This window comes from Typha angustifolia, chromosome 12 (assembly GCF_048772165.1).
Source record: "Typha angustifolia cultivar Huaian chromosome 12, ASM4877216v1, whole genome shotgun sequence".
Lineage (NCBI taxonomy): Eukaryota > Viridiplantae > Streptophyta > Magnoliopsida > Poales > Typhaceae > Typha > Typha angustifolia.
The window spans coordinates 11,142,367-11,158,672 of record NC_133250.1 but is presented as its reverse complement, the minus strand read 5'-3'; the positions used below and the strand labels follow the sequence as shown (position 1 = coordinate 11,158,672).

The following is a 16,306-nucleotide window of genomic DNA, read 5'->3' as shown; positions in this document are numbered from 1 at the left end:
ATGCTGTGTTCCCACTCGATCCGGTAGTCCATCTAATTGGCTACTAGGAAATATTTTTAGATCAAATATGTCCAAAAGATAAAGGGTTTACATAATAAAAGGCTAAAAGGCAGGTGGTAATATGCAAAAAGAGTTAAATATGTCTACGTTCACCGGGGGTAAAATTTAGTTCGAAGAATCACGAGCATTTTTTTTTCTTTTATTTGCTATATTATACTTGGGACTATGAAGGAGAATGCGAGGGTAAGTCCACCGGGCTCTTATTTTCAGTGGACGAATAAGTAATTGGATAAAAAGGGGAGGGTAGTTTCCGCTAATTCATATAATTTTTTTCTCTCTCTCTCTCTCTCTCTGCTCTCTAATTCCTCATCAAAGATTCGGAAGTGGGTCGGTGACATTGTTGTAGGAATCACGCTAGGGCAATCCATAGAAGAAATCTCCGAGGATCCTGGGAGAATGAAAGAATTTTCTGGTGCAATTTGACCTAACTTGATCTCTGCTTCTGATCTTTTCATTTCTTTTCTTTCGGGTGGAAGGTGGGAGATCGGTGACCTTTTCGAGGAAAAAAAAATCCGATTTTGTTCGTGAATTGTGTTGAATAACCGCCTTCAATGATGCTCAAGGTTGATGCATACTTCTCGTCAAAGAAGTATTCTTTAGTGAAGACCCAGTGATACCTTGGCAAGGAAAGGGTTTCTTCCGAGACAGAAGGGATTTGAGATTATATTTCTAGGGTAGGAAGATGATCCAGCTGCTATTCTTGGTTCTCTTCGTCGAGGGAACAGTGGCATTGCTGCTGATGGTGAAGATTGGGCCACTGCGGGATCTGGCAATGAAAGGGTTGGACCAGCTGAAGACGGGGAAGGGGCCGGCGACGTTGAAGACATTGGCGTGCACAATGTCGGTGATCCTGACGTCGAGCATTGCGAGCATTCTCAAGATCCAGAACAGAGGGGTGAAGCTTGGAACAGTCACTCCAATGGACCAGGTCCTCTGGAGGACCCACCTTCTTGAGGCCTCTCTCATTGGTATGTAGCTTATCCTTGGTTCTTGATGATGTGATTGGCATTAGTGTGTAGTTATAAAGATTAAATCGTGAGATAACTTCTTGACTTTTTAAGCTTATGGTATTGTTTTTTTTCAAACTTCTATTCGTACAATTATTAGGTTCTTCATCCATCTTTGAGTCATGTAGATATATTTGCAATGATGGGATAGGATAGCCTATTGTGTTGTCAACCATATTGAATTGTCGGAGGACAGGATCTTGAAGATCTAATTTGTCTAGATGAAGGGTTTTCTTTTATTTCTTTCATCTTTGGAACTCAATAATCTTGATTGTAATGTTCAATAAATCTCATCTAAGTTGTAAACCATTTATGCAATTAAGGGAAGGACATTGGATTCATCTCAATGTAAAGAAGATGATAATGTAATGGTTGTTCGATAGTGCTGCACTGACAGCTGTGCATGTAATGTATACCATAATAATTTATTTATTGTCAAGTTCTTTCTTAACTGAATATAGGAAATGGATTCATGCAGTTAATCTGATTTAATTGGAACTTCCTTGTTGTTGTTGAAAAATTTAATGATGTGATGACTAAAGTCAGATATTTGGCTGTACCTAATCCACTAGTTTGTTTTTTAAGATATATAGCACGTACTCTTTCTTGCATGCATTGAGATGAAGAGATAGTTGGGAAAATGACCTGCACCACTGATGCACTAGGATGTACGAAGGGATTCATGGGGCAACTCCAGATGGCTGGGATTGATTCTATTCTGTATTTCCTGCAATGATACTTTTCCTACAAAATTGTCTAATGTAAATAAAAGGAGGCTAATCTAGCTGCAACTGTAATACATGTGCTTCTTATATTAGTGGATCAAATAGAATGTTATAGAATCTTTGGATGCTATTTGCATTTCTGCAATTTTACTTCAGCACACTAATACTACTTCTAAACTCTACTGATTGTCAAGCCTGAATCTTCTTTTCTCTTTCTTTCCATCTTCACTGGATCTACAATTAATTATGTAGATAAAAATGCCTCTTTAACAAGCTGGATCTTCTTCTCTGTGTTTTGAGCTAATCTTGCTGTCTTCACTCTTCAGGTCTGCTTACTCTTTAAATCTATCTTAAGATTTATATGCAAACTCCAAACAGCGACTTTGAAGAATACCTGAGTTTATGAATCTACCATTATAAGACAAAGTTGTCTAAATGATCCACTTGACAAACTATGCAATGCAGAAATATTTCATTTCTTTGCAGTTTATAGTTTAGGTTTGCCCATGCGCCATTCAAATTCAATTTTGACATGTAAGTTTCAGCAATTGATGCTTTATTGAGGCATCACTGCTGGATATTTTCCAGTCTTTGATTTGGTGGTTCCAGTCTAGTAGGCTGGAGCCCATCTCTGGCAACGCAGACAATTATCTAGGACTTCTTGTCTCTCATTTTAAAGTAGTATGAAGCTTATCTATCTGATGATCTTCTAAAACTACTCCAGTTATAGGCTGTGGGTAATCTAGTTTAGCAGCTCATCTACTTCATAAATCCTACACTCTTTTTCTGTTTCAAACCAATTGTGTGTTGAAATAGACACATCCTGAAGTATGTACTAAATGAAACTTGGTATCACAGGCTACACGCTTTTCCTTGCATTCGTCATTGATCGGCTGCATCACTATCTTCGAAAAATGATCAACTTGAGGAAAGTTGCTAGTTCTTCCAGAGAGGAAGTCGAGAAACTCCAAAAGGAGAGCCAGCGAAAGGAAGATAAATCTGCAAATGAGATAAAAAAGCTCCAACTAGAAGTGGCCAGCTTAAATGAAAAATTGCAGAAGCTGAAATTGGAATCAGAAGAGCAGGAGAAAAGAGCGATATCCGCAGAGGCCCATGTCACTGCCCTCCAGAAGCAGTCGGAAGAGCTTCTCCTTGAATACGATCGACTACTGGAGGACAACCAAATCCTTCAGTCGCAGGCTCTGGCCTTCAGAGGCTGATCCTCAGATGATTCTACTCGCAGTAGGCTTGACCAATCCAAAATTTGTTACTGCACTGTGATTTTTGAGTTTTTTTCTTCTTACTTTGCGATTCATTAGGAGAGTGCTGCAGATGGGATGCCTAACACAGATTTATGTCGTCTTACATGATTCAAGGGTGGTTGGTCCTGTTATTCTGGCAACAATGTTTTGGAGCAAGCTCCTGCTAATGTGCTAGTTTTGTGTTGTCTAAAGAACTCTACCTGATTGGGTTGAAACTGCTCCTGTTAAGGATGTGCATTGTTACTGTATCTTGAATTGACTTGGGGTATATGCGCCGTTGAAATTGCATTGTACTAGGTTAATTGTTACAGTACTGTAGCTCCATCGCACTTCTGGGAGATATCAACTTCATGGAAATTCCGTGGTGAAGAAAGAAGTACATCTTTTCTATTGGATTTCTTTTTTCCTTTATTCTTTACATTTTTGGTATATCTGGGAATATTCCCTGTGAACTTAACGATAGGAGGTGTGTGATAGTACTTTTTGCTCTGGCAATATCAGCACTCATATCTAACCTCGCTAACAAACTAATTATTCAAGACTAACTAGACCTGATGTACTCCATAACCATGATTTATATATTCAAGATATTTCTCATGCCAATCAACGACAGGCATTTTGCAAGTCCAGCTGTCTATTAGAAACACAGTGATGCCACCTATAGAGCCAAATGCAAAAAATTGACGGACTATATGAATGTGAAATTGAGTTGGCAATGTGCAGAAGAAACACACAATCATGCACCTAAACACCTTTATTTAGGAATCTCCGCATCTTCTAATTCGAGATCCGTTTATCTTCCTATTTTTTTTTTCTTCTATTCTCCTTTCGAACGTGTGCAAGTATCCGCCATGCGTGTCAAATCACAAACTAAAAAGCATTACTCTTCAATGGTATCAAAGATGAGCAAACTCAATTTGCTATGTGCCATCCAATCTCAATTATGTATTATGTACAGTGCCGAGAAGCAATGCAGTTTCCCATCTCTACTCAAACTTCCAAATGTGGGGTTAACATCACAGTTTGAATGCTGGAGAAGAGTCAAGGTAGTAGTAATGTGAAAGTTTGTCCAAGCCTTAGGATGGGACCAATAGATGAGATCATGCAGCTCCTCTGCAGAACAATCCTAAGGTGACATGTTGGATGGAGCATCTCATCCCCTCTCTATTTAAGTAGTAGTGGACAAAGCGAGGCTAACAAGATATAGATTGGTTGATGGTGGTTACAAGGAGTGTGATGATGCATTGCTACCACATACATAAGCATCAAATGGGTCAGGAAATAGGGGAATAACTTCAGTTTTATTTTTATTTATTTCTTTCTTATTTTCCTTTTCTCCTATGATTCAACAAGATGAGGAAAATAAGGTGAAGTGATAGCCTCTTCTATCATTGATGTGAGGCTAGCAAGATGAGCTTGTTATAGGCAATTTGCATGGTGGTTACAATGTTATGTGGCCTGTGTTATTGTAGAGTTGCTATATTATCTTGCCAATGGATAAAATTAATTGGTTAAATAATCTTATTGTCTTGTTGTACCTTGTAATAGATAAAATTTCATAATTGAATAAAAGCTGGCCATATGCATGCTTATGTTCATAATAATGATAGACTTTATAGTTTATACAATAAAATTTAAGTTTGAAAAGTGTATCTAAAATTATGATTTCTATTTTCTTAGTTGCTGGTAAATTACAGAGAATTGAGTCTATCTCACTCTGGAGAGGCTAATGGGAACCAGTAACACCAACTTGGCATAAAAGAAAAGAATGAATTAACTTCAAAGGTTTATTTTTTTTTTAAATTTTAAAGGTTACCATTTGAGAAAATATTTCACTAAATATGCACCATCATTTAGGAACAAATTAACTTTAAAACTTGTTGGAAGATAAGCTTAAATTTGGTCAAAATCTAACATGATAGGAAGTACATTGACATATAAATACATGGGCATGAGAATACTTAGGATTAGTGGGAAAGATGATAACTTTGCATTTTATCTATAATTAAGCCAAAAGACAAATGAAGGTAATTCCTTTTATTTGGTGCTTCCAAAATTCTCTAGCTCTCCAAGTTAAAATATAACATGAACTTTGTGAGGTTAGTAAATAATTATCGGATTTTGGATCCTCCAAACAGACCCGAATTGCTTTGGCACGTGGAGCATCTCAACTCGTCCGACGCAACAACTTCGACGAATCATATCCGTCCGATTGGATCTCGCGAAGCGGGCGGCGCAGATCTAAAGGTCCGGTCACCACCCCCCCCACGGAGCGCGCGAGTCGAGAGATCTCCGACCTGCGCGCATGGGAAAGCGGGCATTTGCTTGGAGTTCTCAACCCACCTCCACACGTGTGGCGCCGCTACGACACGTGCGGACGAGGCCCCTCTTAGTGCCACGTGTACGTCCCTTCTTGCTTCTCTACTCTCCTCTCGCTTTAGCGCATGATACCCACCTCTATCTCTTAAACCACTTCATTCAATGAGAGACGCAAAGCAGAAAAGATCTCATCTTTGATGATCCGTAGCTTCATCAGTGTGTAAAAATCGACACCCAGATGTAAGAATCCATTCCCCTTTTGCATTCTTGCTTTGAAACTTGGAAGGCCCATCTGCTCTCTTTTGTTATTGTAGAAGTTTTTTTGTTGGTAAGAAGGCATCATCTTTCCTTTTTTTTTTTTCCTGTTCCATTCAGGATCGTATGGTTTCACGAATCTTTCGATGGAAGAAAGATCGTATTTAGATGATCTTTTGTAGATAGGGCAGTGCCTTTGCATCTTTTCTTTGTAGTAAAGGAGAAAAGGACATGTAGTGCTCTGGATTCTGTCGAAGAACACTAGACCCATGTCATCATTTGTTCATTAAGAGTCTCGTTTAGATGCGAAAAGGCGTGTCCTTTTTTCCATTCTTCGGGTGAAACAAATTTCCATGAGAGAATGCCCAGATAGGGAATCCTCGTATTTTTCGCTTTAAATATCTGCAGCAAAATCTCTGGTTCTTCTGATTTATGTGAAATAATCTGATCGAGCATTCGGTTGTTTGATTAGTGCTTATTGTTACTGTAATCAATGGCGGGGAACGAATGGATCAATGGGTATTTGGAGGCGATACTCGACAGCGGTGGGGCGGCCAGTGATCAGAAGGCGTCGGCAATGAGCTTGACAGAGTGGGGCCATTTCAATCCCACCAAGTACTTTGTGGAGGAGGTCGTGACCGGAGTCGATGAGACCGACCTCCACCGGACTTGGATCAAGGTGGTGGCTACTCGCAACACGCGAGAGCGAAGCTCACGGCTCGAAAACATGTGCTGGCGCATCTGGCACCTCGCTCGCAAGAAGAAACAGGTGCCAAGAACTGCCTATCTCATCTTGTGATTCGTATCTGTATCTCTTCTGATGTGGTGTGGCTTTCTCGATTACGATATATTAGTTTCTTGTGAATTGTTATGGATTAAAACTCGTGATAGAAAGTAAACTGATAGATTAATTTGGATAGGTCTCGTTGTTCTTCTTAATCTACTATGTAGACTCTTTGGCTTTATCTTTGGTTTTACTTAGTAACTGTAAGTACTTCTGGATACACTTTTTTTTTCGTCTGGATTATTTAACTATAATTCAGAACTTAGTGTGATCGGTTCTTTTTCCATACTACATATTTTTCTCCTTCTCTGCATGTACATGTATGTTTAATTGTTCTTCTTCTCATAATGTATCACCTGTAGGGTGAATCATCGCAAATTCTGATTAGTGTTTGTTAGCAAATGAGCAGTTGGAATGGGAAGACTTCCAAAGGATAACAAAGAGGAGGTGGGAACGGGAGCAGGGGAGGAGGGATGCAACCGAGGACATGTCGGAAGATTTATCAGAAGGAGAAAAGGGAGACACGGTAGGGGAGCTTCTACAGAGCGAGACTCCAAGAAAAAAGTACCAGAGGAACCTCTCTGATCTTCAGGTCTGGTCTGATGATAACAAGGGAAAGAAACTCTACATCGTGCTCGTCAGGTATACTTTAGTTTGCCGTAGTACTGTTTCCTGTTCTGGTGCAATTACATTAACAAGAATTCACAATTCATTGCTCAGAATTGAATTTAGTACCGCAAGTATATATATATATATATATTTTAGAAAATGATAGTTTTTGAAATCACATAATATGTTTTTGAGAACTCCTACTTTCTGAACATTGGTCTAAAATAAGAGAAAGTGTTTTACAGAGGTAGTGATCAATTCACACAAGATATAGATCAGCATCAGTTACTTCATCTTCTCTTTGTTATTATTTTTGCAATAAGGGCGATATACTTTCTTGATAACTTATACGACTCTCTTTGCCTATCTTTCCGTGTCTAGTTTGCATGGCCTGGTCCGTGGAGAAAACATGGAGTTGGGCCGAGACTCAGATACAGGTGGTCAGGTACATAGCATCTACCGGTTTACAGAAAGCTCTTTCTGAGGTGATAATGCAATCACCAACTTTCATGGCCATCTATAGGTAAAATATGTCGTCGAGCTGGCGCGGGCACTTTCAATGATGCCAGGGGTATACAGAGTAGATCTGTTCACTCGTCAGGTATCATCCCGAGATGTGGACTGGAGCTACGGGGAGCCGGCGGAAATGTTGTCCTCCGGTTCATATGAAGCAGACGGCAGCGATCTTGGAGAGAGTGCCGGAGCCTACATCATACGTATACCCTGTGGCCCAAGTAATCAGTACTTGCGGAAAGAGTTGTTATGGCCTTATCTTCAGGAGTTCGTTGATGGGGCTCTAGCTCACATACTTAACATGTCAAGAGTTTTAGGAGAACAGATTGGTGGAGGGCAGCCTGTTTGGCCTTACGTGGTTCATGGGCATTATGCCGATGCTGGAGACGTAGCTGCTCTTCTTTCAGGTGCCTTGAACGTCCCAATGGTTCTCACAGGACATTCGCTTGGGAGAAACAAATTGGAGCAGCTTCTTAAGCAGGGACGCATGTCTAAGGAGGATATCAATGCAACATACAAGATAATGAGGCGCATTGAAGCCGAGGAACTGTCATTAGATGCTGCTGAGCTAGTCATAACAAGCACAAGGCAGGAGATTGACGAGCAATGGGGCTTGTATGATGGTTTCGATGTCAAACTCGAGAGAGTGTTGAGGGCACGAGCCAGAAGAGGTGTCAACTGCCATGGCCGTTATATGCCAAGGATGGTGGTAAGAATTGCTTTGTTGTATGAGAGCTCATCTAATGTCTTTTAATTTAATTTGGAACGGATAAGATTGGCTCTATGTCTTGGTTTGCAGGTTATTCCACCCGGTATGGATTTCAGTAATGTTGTAGTTCCTGAAGAGAGTATTGATACTGATGGAGACCTGAAAGAACTCATAGGCACAGATGGTGCTTCTCCAAGGTCAATTCCACCAATTTGGGCTGAGGTAAGTTGCTCATGAATGCAACACTGTTTAACCTTCAGATGTGATTGGTGATTGGTGATTGGTGATCCATCCAACCTGAAAGGTCATTGCTGCAGGTGATGCGTTTCCTCACAAATCCTCACAAGCCAATGATCTTGGCCCTATCACGGCCTGACCCTAAAAAGAACATCACTACCCTTGTGAAAGCCTTTGGCGAATGCCGTCCGCTGAGAGAGCTTGCGAATTTAGTGAGCATCTATTACTTCTGAATATTCTGTTTCGGTGTTAGAGTTTCTTCAGCTCCATTTGAATAAATGTAGCTGGAACTATGTATCTTTAAATCATTAGTAGCACACATTGCCAAAAATTTCTTCAAGACATAAAGCGCATTGTCTTCTATGGTAACATTATATTAAGTAACATAGAACGTGAGTGCATTGGTGGTCAAAAATATTTTTCTTTTTCTTTGGTTATAGTTTCTACATATGCTTCTTATGAACATTGCTCAATAGACCTGGATGCTACCATTTCATTTCGTTGATATAATTATTCAATCTACCTGGATATTTTACTCAAAACGTTCATTACTTGAAATAAAAGTTGATTGACCAAATGATCAATTGCTCGCTACTGAATGTTTGTACCGTGCAGACATTGATAATGGGAAACAGAGACGACATTGAAGAGATGTCTGGCGGGAATGCAAGTGTCCTGGTAACAGTTCTGAAGCTGATTGATAAGTATGATCTGTACGGACTTGTAGCCTTCCCAAAACATCACAAGCAGGCTGATGTTCCAGAAATCTACAGGCTTGCGGCAAAAACAAAGGTTTCTATCTATTACTTATTTCTTAGCTTTACCATTGCACGGCTAAGTTGTTCATTTATACACTTACAGGGAGTCTTCATAAATCCAGCTCTTGTCGAACCTTTTGGCCTTACTTTAATTGAGGTCAGTGTGATTACTCACCAAATGAATCAAATCTGTGTGTAGCCATATGTAGAAGTTCAATTAACCAATTGTCGAATACTGTAGGCAGCAGCACACGGCCTTCCAATGGTAGCTACCAAAAATGGAGGTCCTGTTGACATTCATCGGGTAAGTGTTTATTCCTTTCTAAATTGACGAACAAGAGTATTGCAGTACCAATGTATAGCAAGTCTAGAGGAATTCATTTCTTTTAATATTCATGGTATAGGCATTGAACAATGGATTGCTTGTCGACCCACATGATCAGAAAGCCATTGCTGACGCGCTGCTGAAGCTTGTAGCAGAGAAGAATCTATGGCAGGAATGTAGGAAGAACGGGCTGCGGAACATCCACCTGTTCTCATGGCCCGAGCACTGTCGGACGTATCTAACCAGAGTGGCAGCCTGCAGGATGAGGCACCCGCAGTGGCAGACAGATACACCCACGGATGACATGGCCATGGAAGAGTCACTTGGAGACTCCCTCAAGGATGTTCAAGAGTCATCTCTCAGGTTATCAGTTGACGGTGAGAAGAATTCCCTTAATGGGTCTGCGTATGATGCGGCTGAGATAGAGATAGGGACTGCAGGACAGGATGACCCCGAGTTACAAGACCAAGTGAAGAGAATTCTGAGCAAGATAAAAAAGTCAGTTCCTGAAGCAAATGCCACAGACAGTAGTAAGAAGCAATCAGAGAACTCGGGGAACACTCTTACCAAATATCCTCTTCTTAGAAGGCGTCGGAGACTATTTGTGATCGCTCTTGACTGGTACGATGACAAAGGAGGCCCTGATAAGAAGATGCTGCAGATGATACAGGAGGTGTTTAGAGCTATTCGATCAGACTCTCAGATGTCGAGGATCTCTGGTTTTGCTCTCTCAACTGCTATGCCTATCTCTGAGACATTAGAACTAATAAAATCTGCAAAAATTCCAGCCACAAACTTTGATGCTCTGATCTGCAGTAGTGGTAGTGAAGTATATTACCCTGGAACAGCTCAGTGCATGGATGCTGATGGAAAACTATGTGCCGACCCAGATTATGCGACCCATATCGATTACCGCTGGGGCTATGATGGTGTGAAGAGGACAATAGCAAAATTAATGACCACTCAGAATGTTCAAAGTGATAACAAATCGGATAAGACGTCGAGCAACATCGAAGAAGATGTGAGCTCTAGTAATGCTCACTGTGTATCATTCTTCATTAAAGATTCCACGAAGGTATGTGTATTGTTAGTTATAGAAGAACCAGTTAACGGCATGGAGAGGTATTCCATCTATATTTTGTTGATTTGCTCATTGACACCGATGATTGCATGGTTTAGGCAAAGCCAATTGATGATCTGCGTCAGAAGCTTCGGATGCGTGGGCTGCGGTGCCATCTCATGTACTGCAGAAACTCTACGAGGTTGCAGGTCATTCCACTCCTAGCCTCTCGATCTCAAGCACTCAGGTATGGCTAAATTTGAAAAGAGATTCTACTTTTCATTCAACAGTACTCTTATATAGCTTGGTTCAAATTACTACTCTTTGTATTTGATTGTCTTCTTATTGACCATTCTTTATGGAAAATCAAGGTACCTCTTTGTCCGCTGGGGTCTGAGCGTCAGTAACATGTACGTGATTCTCGGAGAGAAAGGCGACACGGATCATGAAGAGCTCATCTCGGGATCGCACAAGACAGTGATCATGAAAGGAGCCGTTGAAAAAGGTTCAGATGAACTGCTAAGAACAGCAGGGAGCTATCAGAGGGAGGACATCGTCCCAGGGGAGAGCCCCCTCGTCGTCTACACCAAAGGCGGAATGAAGGCGGACGAGATCATGGGAGCACTGAAAGAAGCGTCTAAGGCGGCTCCAGCGATATAATTTTGCCTCATGATTGTGAACAGATTCACACCTACTACTGCTTCTTATTATCATATGTTTATAAACATGATCGATCTCATAGGAGATACAATATCTATCATGCGGTACAAATATTTTACGCTGTATCTATTTGAGTTCTTACGTTGGTAAACCACCATATCGATGGATAAAAAGCTCAATAAGTAGCTGAGCGTTGTACAAGCTACTGAGGTACAAAGAAATGAGAACGCAGTTCATACTATCTGAATACATTGTGCTCTTTAAGCTTTGTTAGTTGTTACAAGGTGGGTGTACTTTTGCATCATCAAAATAGCTAGCAAAGAGGCATGTCCTACGAAATAGTAACCAATACCGGTGAGATAATTATCTACCAAGGAATGCATTCTCCCAATTTGGTCTCTCTTTGAAAATTCAATGATATAGGGTGGTCGAGAGTGTGTCTGGTATTTTCTTAAACATATAAATCGCAATAAATACAGAACGTAGGGTATAAAATTTTAAAAATAATAATTGCCCTGGTCACTTGAACATCCCGTACCACTTTTGATAGATTAAACCGAAGATTTCCAAGTAAATAAGACTCAAATTAATACTATAATGGACGCATCGCCCATGTAATAGTTTCATCAGGTCCTTGCATGAATTGGGACACTCATAATAGCAATTGGAGGGAAAACAAATGAAACTAGCATGGACATCTACAGATTGGGAAGAGAAGAGATTGATTCGTTTCCATATAACTACTGATAGTAGTCAGACGAGTGCAAAACATATAATGAAGGTTTCAGCAGAGATTGATCGAAAGGATGAATCAAGATTCATACAACAAAAACACATGAGCTGATATGCATTTCAAGCCATGATTCAATTGTCCACTGAACAAACTATCTTCCAACTGAAAAATATAAACGCCATTCCATTCTGAATGAATATTAGGAAGTGGATCTGTGATTGTACTATAAGAGTCACAGTTTCTCTGAATAAATAGCCAATCGAATGACCGAAGACGAATTACAGAGTTTTGTTATCGTCAAAAACATGCAGAAAAAGATAAATGAAAAATGACCAATGATGATTTACAGATCTTTGGGGAAAACCATTCTGTAGCAGGACAAGTATATCTCGCAAATCTTTCAAGAGAGAACAGAGGTATCTAGCTTATGCTTTGTATCTCCATGCGAACAAAATGTATCATCATTGAGGTACTTGTCATGTTACAGCACATGCTTTAACCCCAGCAACACTTCAAATGAACTGCTTTAAAAACTCGGTTGCGACTAGACGGCCTCGCGTATTTACCGACAGTTTCAACTCACTGATCTCCTTGTCAATGTCCTGCGTCATGCAGAATTAGATGTCAAAACACTGTGAAAACCAGAAATATGTAGTCTTAAAGGTAAGAACTACAGCAGCCATAAAATAGAGGTAATTTTGAACCTCAACTTTAGCATATAAAATAGATGGCACCTGAAGCACCATACACAAAGTTTGAGAAAGAAAAAAGAAAAAAGAAGAAGATAAACTGTAGGCATGAGAAAGTTTACCTCCATGAATTGCACAATAAAATCTATCAGCTTATGCTTGTGCATGTCCTCACAATGATAGTTTGTTATTAGAAAACTAATATCATAACCCTGTAAGAGAGAGAGAGGATTTGTTATACCTTTTTCCATTAGTAAAAGATGCAGCTGGAGAATACATAAGACTAAGAGATACATTAACTTTAATGTTATGGTCAAAAAATGTTTACCAAAGAAGTAGATTAGAAGATCAGTGATGTACACATTAAGTTCTGAAAGAAAGTATCAAGTGACAAATAAAAGCACAAATCCAGCTAAAATACATTTATCTATCATTACTGCAGCAAAATATTAACATGTCACAGTTTAACTGATGGATGATATAATATGCCCAGTAACACAGTAATACGTAGACAGATGTAACATCCTTGTCCCAGAACCACAAGACATCAGATAACTTATCAATGTTACTAGAACTTGCAATCTTAAGGTGAACCAACATAACAACACCTGCACTGGCTTTCTCCTCAGAACTTGGAATGCCTCTGCCCTCATCGATAGAAATCTAAGAAACTTCTTGGTAAGGATGTTCTCAAGTTCATCCGCCTGCTTAACCTGTAAACAGAAGCACATGAACATAAATTGTGAGAAAGCTTGTGTGCATCAGTCAGCAGACAAGTGTTTGAAAGTACTGATAATGTCTTGGCACTGTACAATGCTCTTGGATAATATTCTCACATAGAAATTCAGGGAAAATTTGATACAGCTTGAGGTTGGAATTAAACAGGGCAGTTAAGCAATATTCATAGTGGATGTATAGTTGCTTTCGAACAAAGAATTAAAGTTACGATCAGATGCATAGGAATCACTGAGTCAACATGTTAAACATCCTTCTACACTACCAATTGGAGAAAGTCAATACTGTTGTTTGGCAGTAATATCTGAAGAAAACTCAATGCAGGCAATCTTTTCAAATTCACCTTCATGCTTATACGAATAGAATTGATTGAAGTCTCTATCAAGCATTTCTCTGCCTCATTACGACATACCAAAACCTGAAAAAGAGATCACAAAAGAGATGCATGAATATTAAAAGGTTACGATTTTCCTAATCTTTACTGTGTTGTTGAAAAATCAGCATTGAATTTTTGAGTGCTCAATAAATGGTTATGATGCCATAAGCCTTTCCTTTTTCGATCTTCCACAGTGTTAAATGGAGTGACATTTGGGTGATTTATAGGCAATCTTACAACTAATGAGGCAATTCTACTCTAAAAGAGAAAGGAACAGCAAAGTCTTGGAGTAGAAATTCTAGGTATAAAACCTCAAAACTTCAGCAGTGAGTTGAATAAACTACATTCAGAGAAATTTGATTATGCAGCATAAGGCAACACAGCAATACTCCTTAAATATTAGAAAATATTAAGGCTTTTGAGTTTTGACACTCAAGCTTATGCAACATACGACCATCTTACAACTATTTTAGAAAAGTTAGCACTTAATTTTGGCAAGCTAAGTAAAGGACATAGGTAAGGAAGTTTATCCAAGTAGATTTGTCAAGTTCAAGAGACAAGAAGAGTACATCAAGTCAGAAATAAAAGCAAGAGAAAGCTGACAAAAAGAAAAAGAAAAAGAACTTTCATTAAATTGTCTTTTGATAGCCCTGGACAGAAAGTCTTACTGGATTTAGTAGAAGTTCTGGGCTGGTCCTGTAAGAAAGAAGTAACAGAAACATCAGATCTTATAAATAAAGTTAACAGATAACATAAACCTGGAACCCACTCAATATCAAGTACTAAACTACTCGTACTCTAGGAGAAGGTACTGCAAACCTACTGAAAAACAGAATGACCTCATCCGGAAATGACAACAAGATTGATCTTAAAATAAAGTACAATAGCAACAAGGTGGCGTAAATTAAGCCAATGGAACACATAATAGTAAACAAATAGTGTTGAATATGTTCATGCTCAAGCACTTGAAAATGCAAATAGTAAATCCAGGTACTATATCAAAAGTAGTAATTCTTCTTATCATATAACATTACAACCAAAATCTGAGGAATCATTTCTTACTTCAGTTCAACCTCTGGCTTGTTATGTCTTTCAACTTCTTGACAAGGAAAATTCTGCAAAGTATCACCAAGCAGAAAAAACTCAACAAGTAGTAGAGATCAAATGCATCGCATAAAGCACGAAGCTGTTTCTATTATTTGAAATGATGATCCTCCAAAGGGAACCCAACAAGTGGTAGGAAATAACTAAAGATAAACTTCCAAGCAACACAGTGTTATTTTATGCTTCATTAGTAGAGACTAAACAGACAGGATGAGCAATGCAAAATAATTCTTGAGAGTACAAATGGCAAAGATAAAAGAAAATAGGCAGCAGATATGTTCTGCCCACATAATTCAACATTTTACAAAGTCAATCAAAATATCAGATCACAAGATAAAAGCCTGAGAAGTAATAAGCCATTCATATCAGAACTCAATAAAAGTATTTCTTGAAAAATATTGGCCAAAACGACATTGGATAACAACATAACAAGATTAAAGTGAAATGAAGCTGAGTTATTCCCACAAAATTTCCTATGAATTTCAATCCCCCCCGATTCCCTAAGATGTCAGATCTGCCTCAATCTCTCTATCTCGAGAGCTGGAAGATGGAGAAAGACATCCAACTCCTGATAGCTAGTTGAGCCCTTCACCTTATTGTTCTGATCAACTACTCATCATGTTCCTCCTCGAAATAACCCTAGAGCGCCTTTTCCATGACCGTCTTCCTTGAAGTAGTTTTCATATACAACTCCTCCACCAAGCAGAATGAACCAATTATTTCCACAACACGTTCGATCTATCGACCTTGTCGACTCAAATAAAATCGAAATCTACTCTACCATGATTAGAAAACATTGGGAAACTTCAAGAGAAGGGATACCTGCAAGCACATTGCAGCCTCCAAAGTGTTCCGAATGCATGTTAGGTACAGCCGAAGCGTATTGGCCTGCAAATCACATAAAAAAATAGAAGAAATCCACAATTAGCCAACAGAACAAAAGAACAATTCAAGAACTGGCAACACATAGATATGTCATCGGACCATCAGAAACCAAAGTAACGAGACGAGGAAGTCGGGATCTTGGATTACCATGGTGGTGCAAACAGATAGAAGTACGAGGAGAACTGATCCGAGTCTACGAACTACACGAGCAAATCAGTAATTTCGAGACATGGGTATGCTATCAACGGATCCAAGGAAAGCATTAAGATCAAAGAAAAGAAAATTCCGATCTTGAAATATTCAATTACAAAATCATTCATCATGGGGATGTAGCTCAGATGGTAGAGCGCTCGCTTAGCATGCGAGAGGTACGGGGATCGATACCCCGCATCTCCAAACCTGTTCTAATTTTCTTTTTTGCAGAAAGGAAGGAGATAATTTAGATATTATCATTTTTTAATTAAGAAATTAATCGACTGCTGTTGAGTATTAAACTTAAAA

The 16,306-nt window shown here is 39.3% G+C and overlaps 3 protein-coding genes and 1 non-coding gene across 5 annotated transcripts; 3 read left to right on the top strand and 1 right to left on the bottom strand.

The window, feature by feature from the left end:
- The first annotated feature begins 338 nt into the window (after positions 1–338).
- LOC140772099 (uncharacterized) lies at positions 339–3,509 on the top strand. Its single transcript, XM_073113995.1, has 2 exons — positions 339–1,028; positions 2,651–3,509. Exons 1-2 carry the CDS (start codon positions 743–745, stop codon positions 3,010–3,012), a joined length of 648 nt encoding a protein of 215 aa, XP_072970096.1. The 5' UTR covers positions 339–742; the 3' UTR covers positions 3,013–3,509.
- A 1,946-nt stretch (positions 3,510–5,455) lies between these two features.
- On the top strand, positions 5,456–11,524 carry LOC140771911 (probable sucrose-phosphate synthase 2). Of its 2 annotated transcripts, none has more exons than XM_073113740.1 (13): positions 5,456–5,613; positions 6,101–6,397; positions 6,822–7,054; positions 7,403–7,466; positions 7,545–8,243; positions 8,334–8,465; positions 8,561–8,692; positions 9,096–9,272; positions 9,342–9,395; positions 9,480–9,542; positions 9,643–10,638; positions 10,743–10,870; positions 10,995–11,524. In XM_073113740.1, exons 2-13 carry the CDS (start codon positions 6,122–6,124, stop codon positions 11,281–11,283), a joined length of 3,243 nt encoding a protein of 1,080 aa, XP_072969841.1. In that variant the 5' UTR covers positions 5,456–5,613; positions 6,101–6,121; the 3' UTR covers positions 11,284–11,524. The 2 variants fall into 2 exon arrangements, with proteins under 2 accessions (XP_072969841.1, XP_072969842.1); XM_073113741.1 differs by lacking the exon at positions 5,456–5,613 and adding an exon at positions 5,683–5,701.
- A 712-nt stretch (positions 11,525–12,236) lies between these two features.
- LOC140771969 (actin-related protein 2/3 complex subunit 4) lies at positions 12,237–16,200 on the bottom strand. Its single transcript, XM_073113823.1, has 8 exons — positions 15,953–16,200; positions 15,743–15,808; positions 14,879–14,931; positions 14,485–14,512; positions 13,784–13,858; positions 13,314–13,418; positions 12,828–12,917; positions 12,237–12,618 (listed from the first exon to the last, which is right to left on the bottom strand). The coding sequence occupies exons 1-8, from the start codon at positions 15,953–15,955 to the stop codon at positions 12,529–12,531; spliced, it is 510 nt and encodes a 169-aa protein (XP_072969924.1). The 5' UTR covers positions 15,956–16,200; the 3' UTR covers positions 12,237–12,528.
- Positions 16,129–16,201, top strand: TRNAA-AGC (transfer RNA alanine (anticodon AGC)). The gene has a single exon. It is a non-coding gene; the product is annotated as a tRNA-Ala (tRNA).
- The last annotated feature ends 105 nt before the right edge of the window (positions 16,202–16,306 follow it).

Excerpts from the sequence above, each read along its gene's own strand:
- LOC140772099 (XM_073113995.1), top strand. The coding sequence starts at position 743 with ATGATCCAGCTGCTATTCTTGGTTCTCTTCGTCGAGGGAACAGTGGCA. Across the intron at positions 1,029-2,650 it reads TCTTGAGGCCTCTCTCATTG|GCTACACGCTTTTCCTTGCA; the intron begins GTATGTAGCTTA and ends TTGGTATCACAG.
- LOC140771911 (XM_073113740.1), top strand. The coding sequence starts at position 6,122 with ATGGCGGGGAACGAATGGATCAATGGGTATTTGGAGGCGATACTCGAC. Across the intron at positions 7,055-7,402 it reads CTCTACATCGTGCTCGTCAG|TTTGCATGGCCTGGTCCGTG; the intron begins GTATACTTTAGT and ends TTCCGTGTCTAG. Across the intron at positions 7,467-7,544 it reads ACTCAGATACAGGTGGTCAG|GTAAAATATGTCGTCGAGCT; the intron begins GTACATAGCATC and ends GGCCATCTATAG.
- LOC140771969 (XM_073113823.1), bottom strand. Across the intron at positions 13,419-13,783 it reads CTATTCGTATAAGCATGAAG|GTTAAGCAGGCGGATGAACT; the intron begins GTGAATTTGAAA and ends TTCTGTTTACAG. Across the intron at positions 12,918-13,313 it reads TGAGGAGAAAGCCAGTGCAG|GGTTATGATATTAGTTTTCT; the intron begins GTGTTGTTATGT and ends TCTCTCTTACAG.